The 15,095-nt window shown below is 39.8% G+C and overlaps 2 protein-coding genes across 5 annotated transcripts in view; both read right to left on the bottom strand.

Annotated features, from left to right (window-relative positions):
* LOC144053349 (uncharacterized) overlaps positions 1–2,899 on the bottom strand; it is an 11,454-nt gene extending 8,555 nt beyond the window's left edge. For 3 of the 4 annotated variants that reach the window (XM_077567726.1, XM_077567728.1, XM_077567727.1), the window contains exons 1-2: positions 407–2,899; positions 153–315 (exon numbers count right to left, since the gene is read on the bottom strand). In XM_077567726.1, the coding sequence (XP_077423852.1) occupies positions 153–315; positions 407–524 (281 nt within the window). In that variant the 5' untranslated portion in view covers positions 525–2,899. The remainder of the gene's footprint in view (positions 1–152; positions 316–406) is intronic. The other variant, XM_077567729.1, reaches the window with a different exon arrangement.
* The window catches only part of cdh13 (cadherin 13, H-cadherin (heart)), a 436,422-nt gene that overhangs the window by 235,044 nt on the left and 186,283 nt on the right, over positions 1–15,095 (bottom strand). The window contains exon 4 of the mRNA XM_077567730.1: positions 8,162–8,260. Within this exon, the coding sequence (XP_077423856.1) occupies positions 8,162–8,260 (99 nt within the window). The remainder of the gene's footprint in view (positions 1–8,161; positions 8,261–15,095) is intronic.

The raw sequence follows: 15,095 nt of genomic DNA, 5'->3' as shown, positions 1-15,095 counted from the left end.
AAATAAAAACAAAAAAAATTATATTGAGAAAAGAATGTACTTTTGCTTTTGAGTTATAATTAATCTTTTATGTTTTGTCAAACCTTGCACGATAACCCCCCCACCCCCAAAAAAAACAAAATTAAGTGTGACAACACACCATATAAACATACCATAGTGTTTTTCCATTGTAGTGAAATTCAAACATGAAAACCTTCTGGGCATCATGATACACTCTCAGCCTGTTTTCACGTTCCTGTTTGCTTATAACTTCTCCTCGATATTCAGTAGGAAAGACTCCCTTCTGAAAGGAGCAGGAACTGAACACTCCTCGACCTTACAAAGAAAAAGGGATACAACAGAAATATTTCATTATAACAGTAATGAAAACTAGGCCCATACTAAAGAATCTTTTACCAATACTCACCTTTGAATGAATTAATATATTTTATGGTGAAGCCATCCTTGTCTTTACCTAAGGATGAAAAATATGCTACCTCTTCTTTGGGTTTAACTTTTGCCCTCTGTGGCCTCATGACTGACATATCTCACTGAAGATAATGATCTAAAGCTATAGAAAAAAATGAGTTTCAATCAGTTTGATAGGTAACTTGGTGCAGATGTTTTGAAGTTGACTTTCTGTGGACCATAATATCCTGTGCAGTGTGCAGTAAATGTGCCAACGAAAATAAAATAGTGGATAGCACAGCTCTGCTAAATATTTGCATAAATTAAATGTAATGAACACTAACAGACTTTACTGAAATATTTCTATTTAAAGAACAAATTTAAGTAAACACAAATGCAGCAATTTACCAATACTTCATTTATACTGTACTGGTAATACTAAACCATTGTATATTTTCACATCACAAACCAGCCTATCAAACCAGCCTGTTATTGCTTTCCTCTTAAAAATTTCAATTAGCATTTATCTTACTCAACAGACGGTTAGCTCTGCTATGCTAACTGAGCTAACCGTCGCTAACAAAAGCGTAGCAATTCTAAATAATTAGCTGCAACCATCATAATCAACAGATGGTTAGGTATGCTAACGTTAGCTTAGCTGCACTTACACTGGACTTGCATTATAAATCATTTTCAGCAATGTACACAAGCGACCAACATTAAAATAAACAAGTTTCTGGAGGAAAAATTCGAGCTTCAAACCTACCTCATTAGCACAGCTACACTGCCATCACGTCTCGTGAAGTAATTAGAGCCGGGGGCGGTTCTCTATCGGGGCTGCTAGATGACGTCACTTCCGTACTCCGGGCAATATAATAAATCACATTTAAATCAACAAATTGGTTCAGTGTTGGATTATGAACTTTGTTGATAAGAGTGGCTATTGTTCTATGATTTACAGTGTCAATTAAAAAAAAAAAATAGATCACATTTAAAATTAACCCGAAAGGCTCATATACTAAATTAATTACCACAGACGAAAACAAAGGATATTATTGCTAGAATTATAGATAATTTTGTAATCGTTTAATGTGATTTCAGTTTGCTTTTTTAAAAAGTTATTTTTTTTTTTTTCATTAACGAAAATGTTTTTTTGCTTTAGTAAATAAAATAACCTTGCTGCTGTCACACAGTTGCTGTCCGAGGATGTTTTGGTACTATACTTTAGTAATGGACGCATGTGTTTTTTGGCAAAATTGTGAGCGAGCCCAGTAACTTGGCTTAGAAGCAACCCTGCAAATGAATGGTCACATGATGCTTTACTGTTGGCATGAAGCAGGACTGATGGTAGCGCTCATCTTTTCTTCTCCAGACAAGCATTTTTCCGGATGCCCCAAACAGTTGGAAAGGGGGTTAATCAGAGAAAATAACTGTAACTCTTTTTTCCTTATTTTGGTCTGTGTTTATGGAATCCCTTTTTCACTGGTCACACCAGGCCATCCTCCAAAAGTCTTACTCCCTCACCATGAGTGTAGATGGACTCATACCTGCTTACTGCCATTCCTGAGCAAGCTCTACACTGGTGGTGATGTCCTTATCCCTGCAGCTGAATCAACTTTGGGAGATAGTCCTGGCTTTTGCTGGATTTTCTTGGGTGCCCTGAAGCCTTCTTCACTTAAAGTTTGTAAGGTCACTAAAGGAAATTACTTTAATTTTCATGGCAAATAGGGACTTTGCAATTCATCTAATCACTATAACATTCTGGAGTACATGTACATGCAAATTGCCATCATAAAAAAACAATAATAAGTCAGCACTGCAGATTCTTAGAAAATCAATGTCATTCTCAAAACATTTGGCCGCTGGTGTACAGAAAGATGTTATACTGTAAAGGCAGGGTGGGATGTTAAATGATGAATTAATGTACGGCACTGACAGTTTCTCTGTCTCTGCTGTTAACCATTGTACATTTTTAAATAAACAACCACTGAAATAATTAAATACTGAAATATATAATTAAATATCGTAGGGTATTTCATTATTTAATTATTTACTTAGGAAATGGTGGCTGCAAAAAAAAAAAAAAAAGGCTCTGTGTCTACAGACAAACATTCACAATACACAGCATTTTGAGAAAAAACTGAATTATGGAGACGTGCGTAATTGTGAGGACAGGTGATGGTCAGCCAATCAAATGCTGTGAAATATACACTGGTGTGAATTATTCATGAAGTGGTGCATTACAAGGACCTTCCTACAGGGGGCGCCATCAAATACACAAAAATACACAAATTCACGTAATTATGCTTTACAAGGACATTGGCTAAAACTTTGGATTTAAGCCTTCTACAGCCCTAGAAGCACTTCTGCATTGAAATAATTATGAGGACATGGGCTGTGTCCTCATAATTCAAAATGTCCTCGCAGCACGGCATGTATTCAGGTGAAATGTCCTCATAATACACAAAGGCAAACACACACACACACACACACACACACACACACACACACACACACACGTCCAATGACAGTTGGCCATCTCTCCTGCTCTTTACTGCAATCTTAAGGCAAGATGGAGAAAGCATGAACAATGAATCGCTGCCTTGTAGATGTGAAAGGTTGCATAAGAAGACAGAGGCTATTGGTGTGGGAAATAATTTTCAGCATGTCACAGATATACAACTTCCATCCAGTCAAATAAAACAAAGATGGTGGTCTTGTAAGTGAGAATAGGGATAAATTGAAAGGATGGAAGGAAGATAAATGGGAGTGAGAGCGTTAAGGGGTTATCTGGGCCACTCACATGATTATCTCAAGGCTAAATCTTTTGCTGGAACTTAAATAGACATATGGTAAAGGACAGCCCAAACTTGACTGTCATTCTTATTTTGCACAACCTCTAGTAAATTACGAAGTCTATAAAAGTTGCCACTTCTTCAGCAGGTTTCAACTAGTTAACTCTGTGCTTCTCAGATGGGGAGTTTATATCCAAACAGGCACTACAATAATCTGAGTGCAAGGCCCTGTGCTATTGCTCTCTCCGGAGTATTATTATCATAAATATAACTGAGTATGTGATAGCTTTCATATTAGTCACTGAGAGCACTGGGAGATTTCTCTGTGTCCTATCATATCTGAAACAAACAAGCTTCAGACAATAATACATTATAGATTTTATCATCAGCATACACAAATGAAAAGTCTGCTCAGGGTCTAAAATGTTAAATGAATGTTTTGCTTTCCACCCTCTGTAAGGAAATTAATCCATTTGTTTTTTTGAAGACCTTTACAGATAATATACTGACAGACAATGTGTGACTAACGCTTTGTAATATTACTAATTATATCTCTCCAATTGTGAGAGTGACAAGGGCTATGTTATCCACTTAAGGGGTGAAAAAGGCGTCGACCCCTCTAACTTTAACAACTATCTTCAATCCACCCTTCCTTTCTACAGTCCTCAAAAAAACAGTTGCTGCTCAACTCCATTCCCACAATCACTTGCATGACCAGATCCGGCCCAGTTCCTGCACACTCCATAGCACTGAAACAGCACTCATCATCACTAATGACCTCCTCATGACATCTGAGTCTGGTCCTTGCACCATGGTCATTCTCATTGACCTGAGTGCCGCCTTTGATACTGTCTGTCACACCATCCTTCTCAACAGATTCTCTGCCATTGGCTTCACCCACACTCCCGTGAGCTGGTTCTTATCATACGTCTCCGGCCGCACTCAGTTCCTCCAACTCAAGTCCTTAAACTCCAACCCAACTTGTCACTTCTCAGAACAGCACTAACTTCTTGAAGCATAGCTAATTACCATGGTTGTGGGGGAACAAAGTCCAGAAAGTAAAAAATCCTGCCACATATTGGCTTTAGCTAATCTTGCCAGCAAGCTGAATTTTTGCAGTATTTGCAAGGTTATTTTAGTTAACAAAAAAACTAAAACTAAAATCCGATAAACAATGTTTTTAATGAAATAAAATAAAAACGAAAATGCTTTTTGAAAGCCGAAAACTAACTAAAACTAACTTTAATTATAGCGAAAATGTCCTTCGTTTTAATCTTTGGCAATTAATTAATTAATGCATGAGCCTTTGGGTATGATTTTAAATGTGATTTTAAGTAGATTTATTTTGATATCATATATAATAAGGACGTTTGAAAGTGTGTCACGCAGAAGTGACGTCATCTTGCAGCAGCCAATAGAAAAGCACCTTCAGATGACATCTCTCCTAGGCGACAATTTTTCGTGCTTGATTTCTGACTCCAATAGCTCAGCTTGCCTGCTTTTTCCATTTAAATCAGCCAAAATGCAACATTAGGTAAGAAATGCGTTACTTTTCTAATTTTACCATGGTGTTTTTTAAAATATTGTCACATATACAATTTTTTTTAAAAACTAAAACTAATACTGAAACTAACTAAAAGTAAGATAAAACTAAACATATTTTAAATAACTAAAACTAATAAAAACGAATAGAACCACCCTGAAAACTAATTATAACTAATTAAATTTAAAAAACAAAACTCAAAACAAAATCAAAACTAACTGAAAGGAAATTTCCAAAATTCTAATAACCCGGGTTGTTCACAAATACTACGGGAATACATTTTATACGTTCCCGCTGATACGTTCACAACCAACCTTTTTTTAAATCAGGCGTTGTTTAGGGCAGGGTGGTACATGCAGCTGTAACGAAATCAAGAACCGCCGGCACCAGGGGAAACTAACAAACCTAACAGACGGATGGACGCTGCAAAAATTATGTTCTTGCAGAATTACTCACCGTTTCTTTGTTGAATGTTGAATGTTGAACAGCGAGACGCTGCGTGCATTTTTATCTGGTAAAGATATTCATGTTTTTTTTTTATTCCTTAAACAAGACCGAAGACGACATTTTCATCCGCTGCCATGATTGATTGGTCAAAACAAACGTGCACAAGATGCCGCATCGTCCAATCAGCTCGAAGTATTGTACAGAATGTCCCGCATTTCTCGAGCAATCACCGTAGAGCAGTCCCAGATTGATAATGTGAAGAACTCCCTTGAGTAAATCACAATTATCAATCTGTCTATTGCCAGGTTAGGCTTTAGCCACAAGTGCTTCTACTCAACTGGCAGATAAACAAGCTTGTCTCCACCTGTTTAAGCACCTGTGGCTAAAGCCAATCTGTTTCAGCTTTTTACTAGGGATGAGCGAGTACGGCACTATCTGTATCAATAAATATTTACAGAGCAGTCTAAACATTTATATTCACTGTTTTCAATAGTAACAAAACTATTTACAGAACAATTTTTTTTAAATATAAACTCAGGAAAATACTGCTGAAAACACATGCAGTAGGAAATAATGAACTAAGTGCATGAACAAGTGTTGGCGGGGCAGTAGGATGTTTTCTTTCTTTCTTTCGCAAAACCCATTTTTTTTTTTTTTATTGACAGAGATTGACGCAACACGATGCTCTGCCTTGTCAAGAGCACAGCCTATGTACACAATGTTCCAAAACAAGTTCACCACATAACTTTGACAAACATACAAAAACCTAAATATGAATGAGCTAAAGAAAATTTAAGGAGAAAACAACAAGCCAAGGCAAGAGAGGCCGGCTTTCCTTCAGCACGGATATCAAGGAATTCTATCCGTGTTATATTTGTATCTGGAAAAAAATAATAAATTATCTGTACTGGAGACTTGTGTTGTATGAATATGCAGCTCACTCCTACTTTTTACTTTCTGGACCTGGATTCCCCAACTTTCTAAACAAATTCATGCATACAGTACATAATGTTTTTTTGTCTCATCTGCAGGTCTGTTGTTTAATGTTAGCTAATAATTTGCAGTCAATATTGTGATGGTTGGTGAGACTGGGTCAAACTGTCAGTACTACATTTCTTATGTAACAGAATATTGCTTCATACGGTCTAGTTTTTATGTGCTATTGACATATTTTCAACAAGCCTGTTAGTATTGGGCTCTATGACGCCATTGCAATGATTTTTTTAGAGTAGTGTTGTAGATGTAGACCAATATAAACCGTCTGCCCCACATTCCCACTATATCATCTACCCCCACCACCACCAACAATAATTTACATAAATTTCAAATTCCTTTCCATTGGTATGCAGATCACCCCAGTTCCAACTCATGCACCACCCACCTCCCTTATGATGACATCTCCGATATCAAAACCTGGTTCACCTAAAACTTGTGAAAGTAAACAGTAACACTGAGGTTTTCCTCATCTCCACTCTTTCCCTCACCATCAACAACTCCTCTTCAACCCTATCTCCCGCGTGGCTCCCGATCAGTCATTTCTCCCGCTAATCTCTTGATTTTGCAGTGAAGTAAACAAATTACAATGTGTGTATTTGACACAGTATCTGGCAACCCTGGCCTGCTTGCACGGTTAGCTGCCAGTTACGAGACTATAGTTGGAGGCAGTGATAGTCAAGAAGTCTTGATTCTGCTTATAATACATCCAAGATTCTAACGGGAATTAAGTTGGAGGCTTTATAGATGGCAGAGATGGATAGTGAAAGAGACGATCAGACACCAGTTTCTCAATCGGCTGGTCAATTTTTGGGCTGGTCATCGCCCACAACCACCCCCATCCCCGGCTGCTGTTCACTCCCTTCCCATGGTGAGGAACGAATAATAATTGTTGGATGTCGACAAATGCATGTCCTTTGTTCCGTCTCGCCAGCGTATGTCAGTAACCTCAACCCGGGCAAGTCAATAAAATAAACTCCATATTTTTCACACTCCAAAGTTGGCATGTATGTGCATCATATAAGACTATGACTTGAACAATTATTTAGCAAAATATTATTACAAAGTGGAGAGAGCCGATGTAAAAGATGTAAAAAACAAACTACCTGTCCCAGATATTTTCAAGACTACTACTTAAATCATAGTTTTGTTATTAAATTAAAACATCATTGAGAAATACTTCTCTTCAACCATTTAGGCACATGTGCACCAAAATGTAATTTCTGCAGTATTTTGGACCAAACAGTTATTGTGCTGTGTGAGCCAAAGTCAGGTAATTAGCCTTACAAGAGTCACAAAAGACTAATCAACCGATTTGCCCCCCTTAAAATCCAATGGCATTCTTTGATGCTTCCACCCACCAAGTAACTGGTGATCGCAGCTGTTAATTTGATTTTGATTACAATATTAACTCCTAGAAGGTAACTTTTTGTCTGTAATTGTTTTGTTAATTGAAAATTATGGGCTTGGCTTACTTTGTGACAGCACAGTGACCCTTTTTTGCATATGGTTTTGCATACACAGTAAAAATGTGTAGGGTACATGTTTTCTTTTTTTGTGTCAATACTGCTACAAACATATTTCCTGTGTTTGTGTACTGTATTAAAAACAGATTGAAATAGCACAACAAATCTAATCTGTTGACTCTAAACTTGTCTTCGTTAGCTGACTGTGAAATGTTGTGCTCTGATTTTTTTCACATCCTGCACATCTCCTTGGGGCTAATCCCCCTCTGTCCATAAAACCGTATGACGTCCTGAACAAATCCTATAAAGACTAACAGCATAATTATATATTTTTTAAGCCTGACGCCTTTGAATTTGTGTGATATTGCGAGATCTATATTGCAGTCACATGTTAATCATTATAGCTTTTCATATTTAGTGTTGTTAATTTATAGCATACTAGCATGTACATAAAATTGCTGTGAAAACAGTCATTTCTCATGAGGCATATTGATTTAAGTGGAGTTGCTGTGATGTTGTGTTTTTCTTACCCTGCCGATGATCCTTGGGAAAGGGGCTCTCTGGTTCTCAGTGACAATCATTGGTGGAACCAGCAGGGATCTTTTCAATCTATGTGGCAGACCGAGGATCTAAAACATAAAAAACACAATATATTAACCATTGGTGCTTCTTAATAAACAATTCCTCTAAGCAAGAAGGAATTACCCACTCTCACCAAGCACTAAATTTTAAATTGATTGCAATTGTTAGACGGGTTTTCTTTTTTCACTTTTTTGAAGATGAAGAAAATAACATGGATTTTGATAAGGAAGGCAAGGGGGTAACCGTGCACCCGTTCTGCTTGCAGCATCAGTTGGAAAGCAGATAAGAATCGAGCTTGTAAAGGGAAATTAGCTGGAGTTTATATTTATTTGGCTTCATTCCACACCTTACAGATAATACAAAGGAACAAATGTGTTGTTGACAGAGGTGGAGAATTCAGATCCAGAAAGTAAAAGCCCTGCCACAGACTGGCTTCAGCCACAGGCGCTTCTACTTAAGCTTGTTTACCTGCTGGTTGAGTAGTAGTACATGTGGCTAAAACCAAACTGTGGCAGTTTTTTTCATTTTCTGTGAAGACCACCTTACTTTGGGGTTTTTTGCCAGTATTCTATGTATATTGATAAACGCAATACAGTGAGGAAATGGACCAAATGAAAGTAGCACAAAACCACAGGTTCTGTGATCTCCCAACGCAACCAGTTTCCTTTTGATTTTAGACACAAAAAAACAATGGAACACATTGGCATACACAACAAGCTCCTGATTTAATGAACCAGTAACAATTACAGCAGATGGTTTTGACAAAGTGAAACCATGTTCAGGCAGAGGGAGCGGATCACACATTCTAGCTCTCCAAAACACAATTGCATCAACTAATTTCATCTTCCACCCTCCTGCTGTTGGAAAAAACAGTAGGTCCTTGACATATGAACAGGAAGCTGGAATCCTGGCTGCTAACAGGGATGACAACCTACAATAGAAGAGACCCTAGAAACCATCCACACACCTGGATACGAGCCCAGAGAGACAACACACGTGCGCACGCACACACACAGTAATTAATTATGTACTGGTACTTATTTAAAAATTATACTGACATCTCGAAAGTTGAACACACCAAAAGTGGTGCAACAATTTGTAATTCAACTAAGCGGAATACAAAGGCAACACGATGGACTAGTGTTTCCCAACCCTTTTTTGCTTGTGTAACCCCAAAGTATTTTTGTCATAGCATGCGTACCCCTCACTAATGCATGTTTATTATTCTCCAAAAATAGAATGGAGTGGTTCGGGGACTTTGGACTTCGGCTGACGTGGTTCGGGGACTTTGGACTTCGGCAGACGTGGTTCGGGGACTGAGAACAGCGGTGGCAGACGTGGTTCGGGGACTGAGAACAGCGGTGGCAGACGTGGTTCGGGGACTGAGAACAGCGGTGGCAGACGTGGTTCGGGGACTGAGAACAGCGGTGGCAGACGTGGCACGATAGGGACTTGAGGCTGCGGCGGCAGTCCTGGCAGGGAAAGGGACATGAGGATGCGGCGGCAGTCCTGGCAGAGAGGCTTGAAGCTGTGGCGGCAGACCTGGCAGAGGACTTGAGGCAGCGGCGGCAGGCGTGGTAGGACAGGTACTTGAGGCTGCGGCTGAGCCGATACGGGGACCTGGGGCTGCGGCGGAGCCGACACGGGGACCTGGGGCTGCGGAGGCAGACGTGGCTCGGGGAGTTGCGGCTGGCGACTCCGAGCGCAACATCTGAAGCCCAACGACGCCCAACTCCCTTAACCAAAGCGGACAGCAGGTCCATTTGGGCGGCCATGACGTGCTGGAGCTCCTCCTGGCGCGACAGGCGCGCCTCCTGATTCCCCATCATGGTTTTCAGCACTCCCGCTGGGTCCTTCTCTGGTTGGTGCATTCTGTCAAAACGGGGGCTTTAGGACCCAGATGCGGGAAGGTAGAGCAAGGAGGCAGGGGTGTAGTCCAAAAAAAAAAAGGGATTTAATTTCTATTAACAAAAAGATTTCCAAAGTTCAAAAACATAAAACAAAGCATGAACTTGAACTTGAACAAAAGAGGGAACAAAAAACAGACAGCAACAAAACATGAACTTGAACTAGAACTAGAACTAGAACTAGAACTAGAACTTGGGAGGGAACAGAAAACAGGCAGCATGACATGAGGACAAACATACATACCACAATGCACCAACACAGACAGAGGAGAGACAGCAGACTAAATACACCAACACTAATGACGCAACAAGACACACCTGGACCAGACACAAGTGGCTGAGGGCACTGATTGGACAACACAAGGAAGGGCAGGGTCACAATCAACAAGACAAGGAAAACACACAAGGAAAGCAGAAACTGAACATGACAGAACCAAAACATGACAGAACCAAAACATGACAATAACTCAATCAGGCGAATCACTTTGAAGATTATAGCTGCTATGACTCCAGCTGACCACCAGATGTCACCGGTACGATCTATCTTATGGGGCTTTGAAACTTCGACTCTTTTTCCAAATCAAACAGACGAAAGCCTCAAAAGCTTCACAAGGCTTTATTGTCCCATCTCTACTTTTCAGAAATATTTGTGTCAAGAGGTGAAGTTTGGTGGAGGACCTAAACGCAGGGAAGCAGGGCAAGAAGGCAGAGGTGATGGACAAAAAAGGAATTTAATTATTCAAAACAAAAGCAAACTCCAAATGGCAAGTGAAAACAAAACGTGGGGAGGACAACAAGGCAAAAACTGGCAGCATGACGGCAGGAAAACGACAATGAATGGACGCAGACAGAGGGGAGACAGGAGACTAAATACACACACTAATGACACAACAAGACACACTTGGGGCAAGACACAAGTGGCTGAGGGCACCGATTGGTTGACACGAGGAAGGGCAGGATTACACTTAACAAGACCAAGGGAGACACACAAGGAAAAACAGAACCCAAACATGACAATTTGGGTAAATAAAAATAGCTTTTTTTTTTAAACAAGCTATTTCATTCATATTCATTAATTTTCCGAACCATTTGTTGAACAAAATATAGAAGAATAGAATATAAATGTGGTAGTGAAGGAATGTGTACTGTGTTAAATGTGCATTATGGAGTGTAAAATGTTTTATGTTAAAGATTTTTCTACATCATGCATGCTCCAACAATTCCCAGATGAGTACAAAGAGCCCTGACTTTTTAACTGTGACTATTAGTTTCTATCTTCCCTTCAGTGTGGAGTTTTTGGGACGAACATGCTCGTCCCATGGACATTTAATGTTAGCGTACGACACAATTGGGATGGAAACTGAAAGAAAGAAAGAAAGAAAGAAAGAAAGAAAGAAAGAGAGAGAGAGAGAGAGAGAGAAAAAACTGGTTTCCAGCACTGTCAAAACTCCAGCTCAGATTCCAAGAAATCTGCAAAAAAATTACGATTTTATTCGAGCAAATAGTCTCGCATGCAGGAGCTTGACACAGAGGCTGCAGTTACGCTTTAGGCTAGAGGTGGCAGTTGCGAGTAAAAATGTGACAAACTTTTAAATTAATAAATGCTAACGTCCTTCTTCTGTTCTAACCCCGGGATTACACCGCATGCGTGTGCGCTGCAGCTCTGCTCCGCTTCATCTTGACTGTGTGCTCCGGACATATCAATTTTATGGACAAAACTCATCGGCTGCGCACAGCTGCGGTCTGGCAGCTCCGTCGCCAACAACTTCCCGTTGTGCGATAACGTGACATTAAAAACAACAAGCACACAGTCTGTGCTCAACAGAGAAGCAGAAAGAGAGGTGGACTTCCTTTGATTGAACTCACCGTCCACTCCCACAGCTTCTACTATGACGTTCATTTCAGCATAAATTTTTAGGTTGTCCAAGTCAAAAGAATGTGCCATGTCATATATAATCCATCTCCATTATAAATCTCTCCTTGTCCATGTTTGCTGCAGTAAATTAAGCGTTAAGCATTATGAAGTTTTGCTGACATGATCACGAAATAGGATCTGGCAAGTATTTTATTCTGAAAAGTAACCCGTTTTTTTTTTTATTTTGAAACTGCGTCGATCTTCCTGTCCCGCTCGATGTGTTCTGTGCTAGTTTGCCATTTGACGGATGCCGTGCGGCGGGGTCTGGCATGACGCAGCTGATCCGCAGTCGATCCGCAGTGCACACGCAGCCGGTGTAATTTGAACAAGCCGATAGAATGGAAACAAATCGGCTGTGCCGACAGAGCGGAGCGGAGACACAACACACACACATGCGGTGTAATCCTGGGGTAACTCTGCTTACTACGTGACGTGCCCAATCAATGGTGAGCTCTTTTTAGAACAGACCCATGAGCTACTCATGCTGTCCTGTTGGCAGAAACTTGGCACTTTTTCTTTTTTTTAGGACAATGCGCATTAGCACAGCAAACAAGACTTCTTGCCTTTTTGGAGGCTCGTGTGTAACTCCCAAAACCCCATCTCCTTCTCTGTAAATTAATTGATTAAATGGATGCAATAACCTTCAAAGAGGACACTTGTTAACGCAACTATGCAAGCCTTGCTACGTAAACGTCCCCACAAAAAAAGGAAAAAAAATGCATTTGTTCTCAGTGCCTGTGAGGAGTTTCTACAGTTACTCTAGATTTCATCCAAATTATGCTTCTTAAGTAAGTACATTTATTTGTTGGAGAAATATTAAACTATGACTCAAAATTACATACACCAAGTCTTTGTCACTCCACACTTGCTCATTCAATCGCGATTTTGCCCCATCGAGCACAATGCATAAAGTACGAAAGTGTGGAACTGCCAATGCGTAGTAAACAATTTTGACTGGTAAATACATTTAAAGGTATATATTTGAATGCAGTTACAAGTTATAATATGTAAATATGTTCGGTCATACTTGCAAAGACCGTTAAATGTACTTGCAAAAAAGTTTCAATATATTTGCAAATATGTTTGAAATACGTTTAAGCGTATTTGCAAATATGTTGGAATGGTTTGTCATTATAAAATATTTACTTCACATTGGCAGTTCCATGTTTCCATAATAAAGTTATGTTTATAGATCAGATTTTCTAATTTGAAACAAAATGTTGATGGGCACATATGTTGTGGCTGTAATAACACAGCTGCAGAGGGGATAACGCTGTAACATACATCACTTTTAAATGACATCTCCATGAAACAAGAATACTGAGGAAAGGACATTGTTCAAAACAAGCCCCCTTGCTGCGCAATTTATTTCCGACTGCTTGATTGAGTTTGTAGAGTGAGAAGCTAACATGTCGAGGACCTTGTGCTGTAAATAAGACACCAATATTTTCATTGTGGTTGAATCAATGGTGATGTCTGTCACCTTTATGTATTTTAATTGTGCAAATAAATGCAGTTTCCTGGTCATCCACTCCTGTCGGCTTATATTTTAAAAAATAAATTGTCACCACTGAAGTGAAATGGAGCAAATGTGACTGCTCAGGGATGGATGGGCTCTCAAGCAATCGCTCACATTTGGTGGAATGATTGGAAGTGACAAATACCAGCCTGGACATTACTCGGGTCTTTAGTGAACATGGTGGGGATTTTGGGGGAACATCCTTCCAGAAAGCCAATATTCCTTGCATCTAAAATATCCAACAAGAAAATATTTGTCTCACACTGAATTGTTTTATGAAAATACACCGCAATTAATTGTCATTGTCACACAAAACACAATTTGTCACTTCACACATGCTGCGATCAAAGCATTGCATCGATATCGGCAGCTGCTTAATTAACAGTTACTAACCCGATATTGACCTGCATGCATCAATCCGATTCACTCTGGCTTGTTGGCACAGCTTTGGTATGTGGGATGCCTAATAAGGTGTACACATTGCCTACTTCTACATCAACCACATTAAGAGACATCCTTACTTCAAATTTGACACAAATTTTAAATTTTAAATTTTAAAGAAATGACCGATTAAATGGGCAGTCTTAAGTGTTTTACATGTACCCTAAAAAGAACCTGTCATGCACAATCAAACTTGGCCTACTGTGCTGTCCTCATGTTGGCAGAAGAAGAAACATAGACTATACCACATTTTCCTCGGGGCGACCAGACATATTAGACCAGTTTAGATGTTGTTAAAATATATTACATGAAATGATGCAGGCAGTTTTTGTAGTTTCATTTGCAATGCAGATATTCTCTTTTGTCCTTCTCCCATAGTACAACACTTTATTGACCGCATACAATTGTTGTGTGCGTATAAACAGGGCTTTGTTTGTGTGTTGACTGTGCTTGGCTGTCAGTGTGTCTGGCACACTGACATTGAAAAAGAGCAGGTAAGAGGCAAAAGTAGGTCATTTGGCTACAACAGTGCCAACACTCAGACGAAGAGGGTAATGGTGAGGCTTCCATTCGTCGAGTACTCACATGCCACTAACCGTTTCACCTCATGCTCCCCTTCCAAAGGTCAGATAAACACAATGAAATAGTAATCATAAACAGCCAGACCAGAACCAGCCGAGATAAACGGAGTGGTGCCTGAAATGGCCACTCTTGCCAAACCCGTTGAGGTATGACCTTTCAAATGTCATGAGGGAAATTTTAAACTGCACATGAAATTGTTAAATAGCTAGATGATGACTTTGTAAGCACAGGCTGCAAGAACTCCGACCTGAGTCCGGTGGCCAGAGATGAGTGCATCAAAGCCATGAAAGTAGAGGTCTCAGCTGTGACATATAGCATGTCCTACAGAAATGACATCAGAAGCCCTGAATTTTTGTGGTCACGTCAAGCGAACGACAACTAAGGTCTCCAACATGCCTTTATTGTTACCACCTAACCTCATTAAGGATTACGGGTGAGCTGGAGTTTGTCATAACTGACTTTGAGAGGCGGAGTACACCTTGGACTGGTAGATTGACAATTAAGGGTGGGAACAATTT

This window comes from Vanacampus margaritifer, chromosome 6 (genome assembly GCF_051991255.1).
Source record: "Vanacampus margaritifer isolate UIUO_Vmar chromosome 6, RoL_Vmar_1.0, whole genome shotgun sequence".
In the NCBI taxonomy this organism is placed as follows: domain Eukaryota; kingdom Metazoa; phylum Chordata; class Actinopteri; order Syngnathiformes; family Syngnathidae; genus Vanacampus; species Vanacampus margaritifer.
This window is presented reverse-complemented; position numbering and strand designations above follow the sequence as displayed.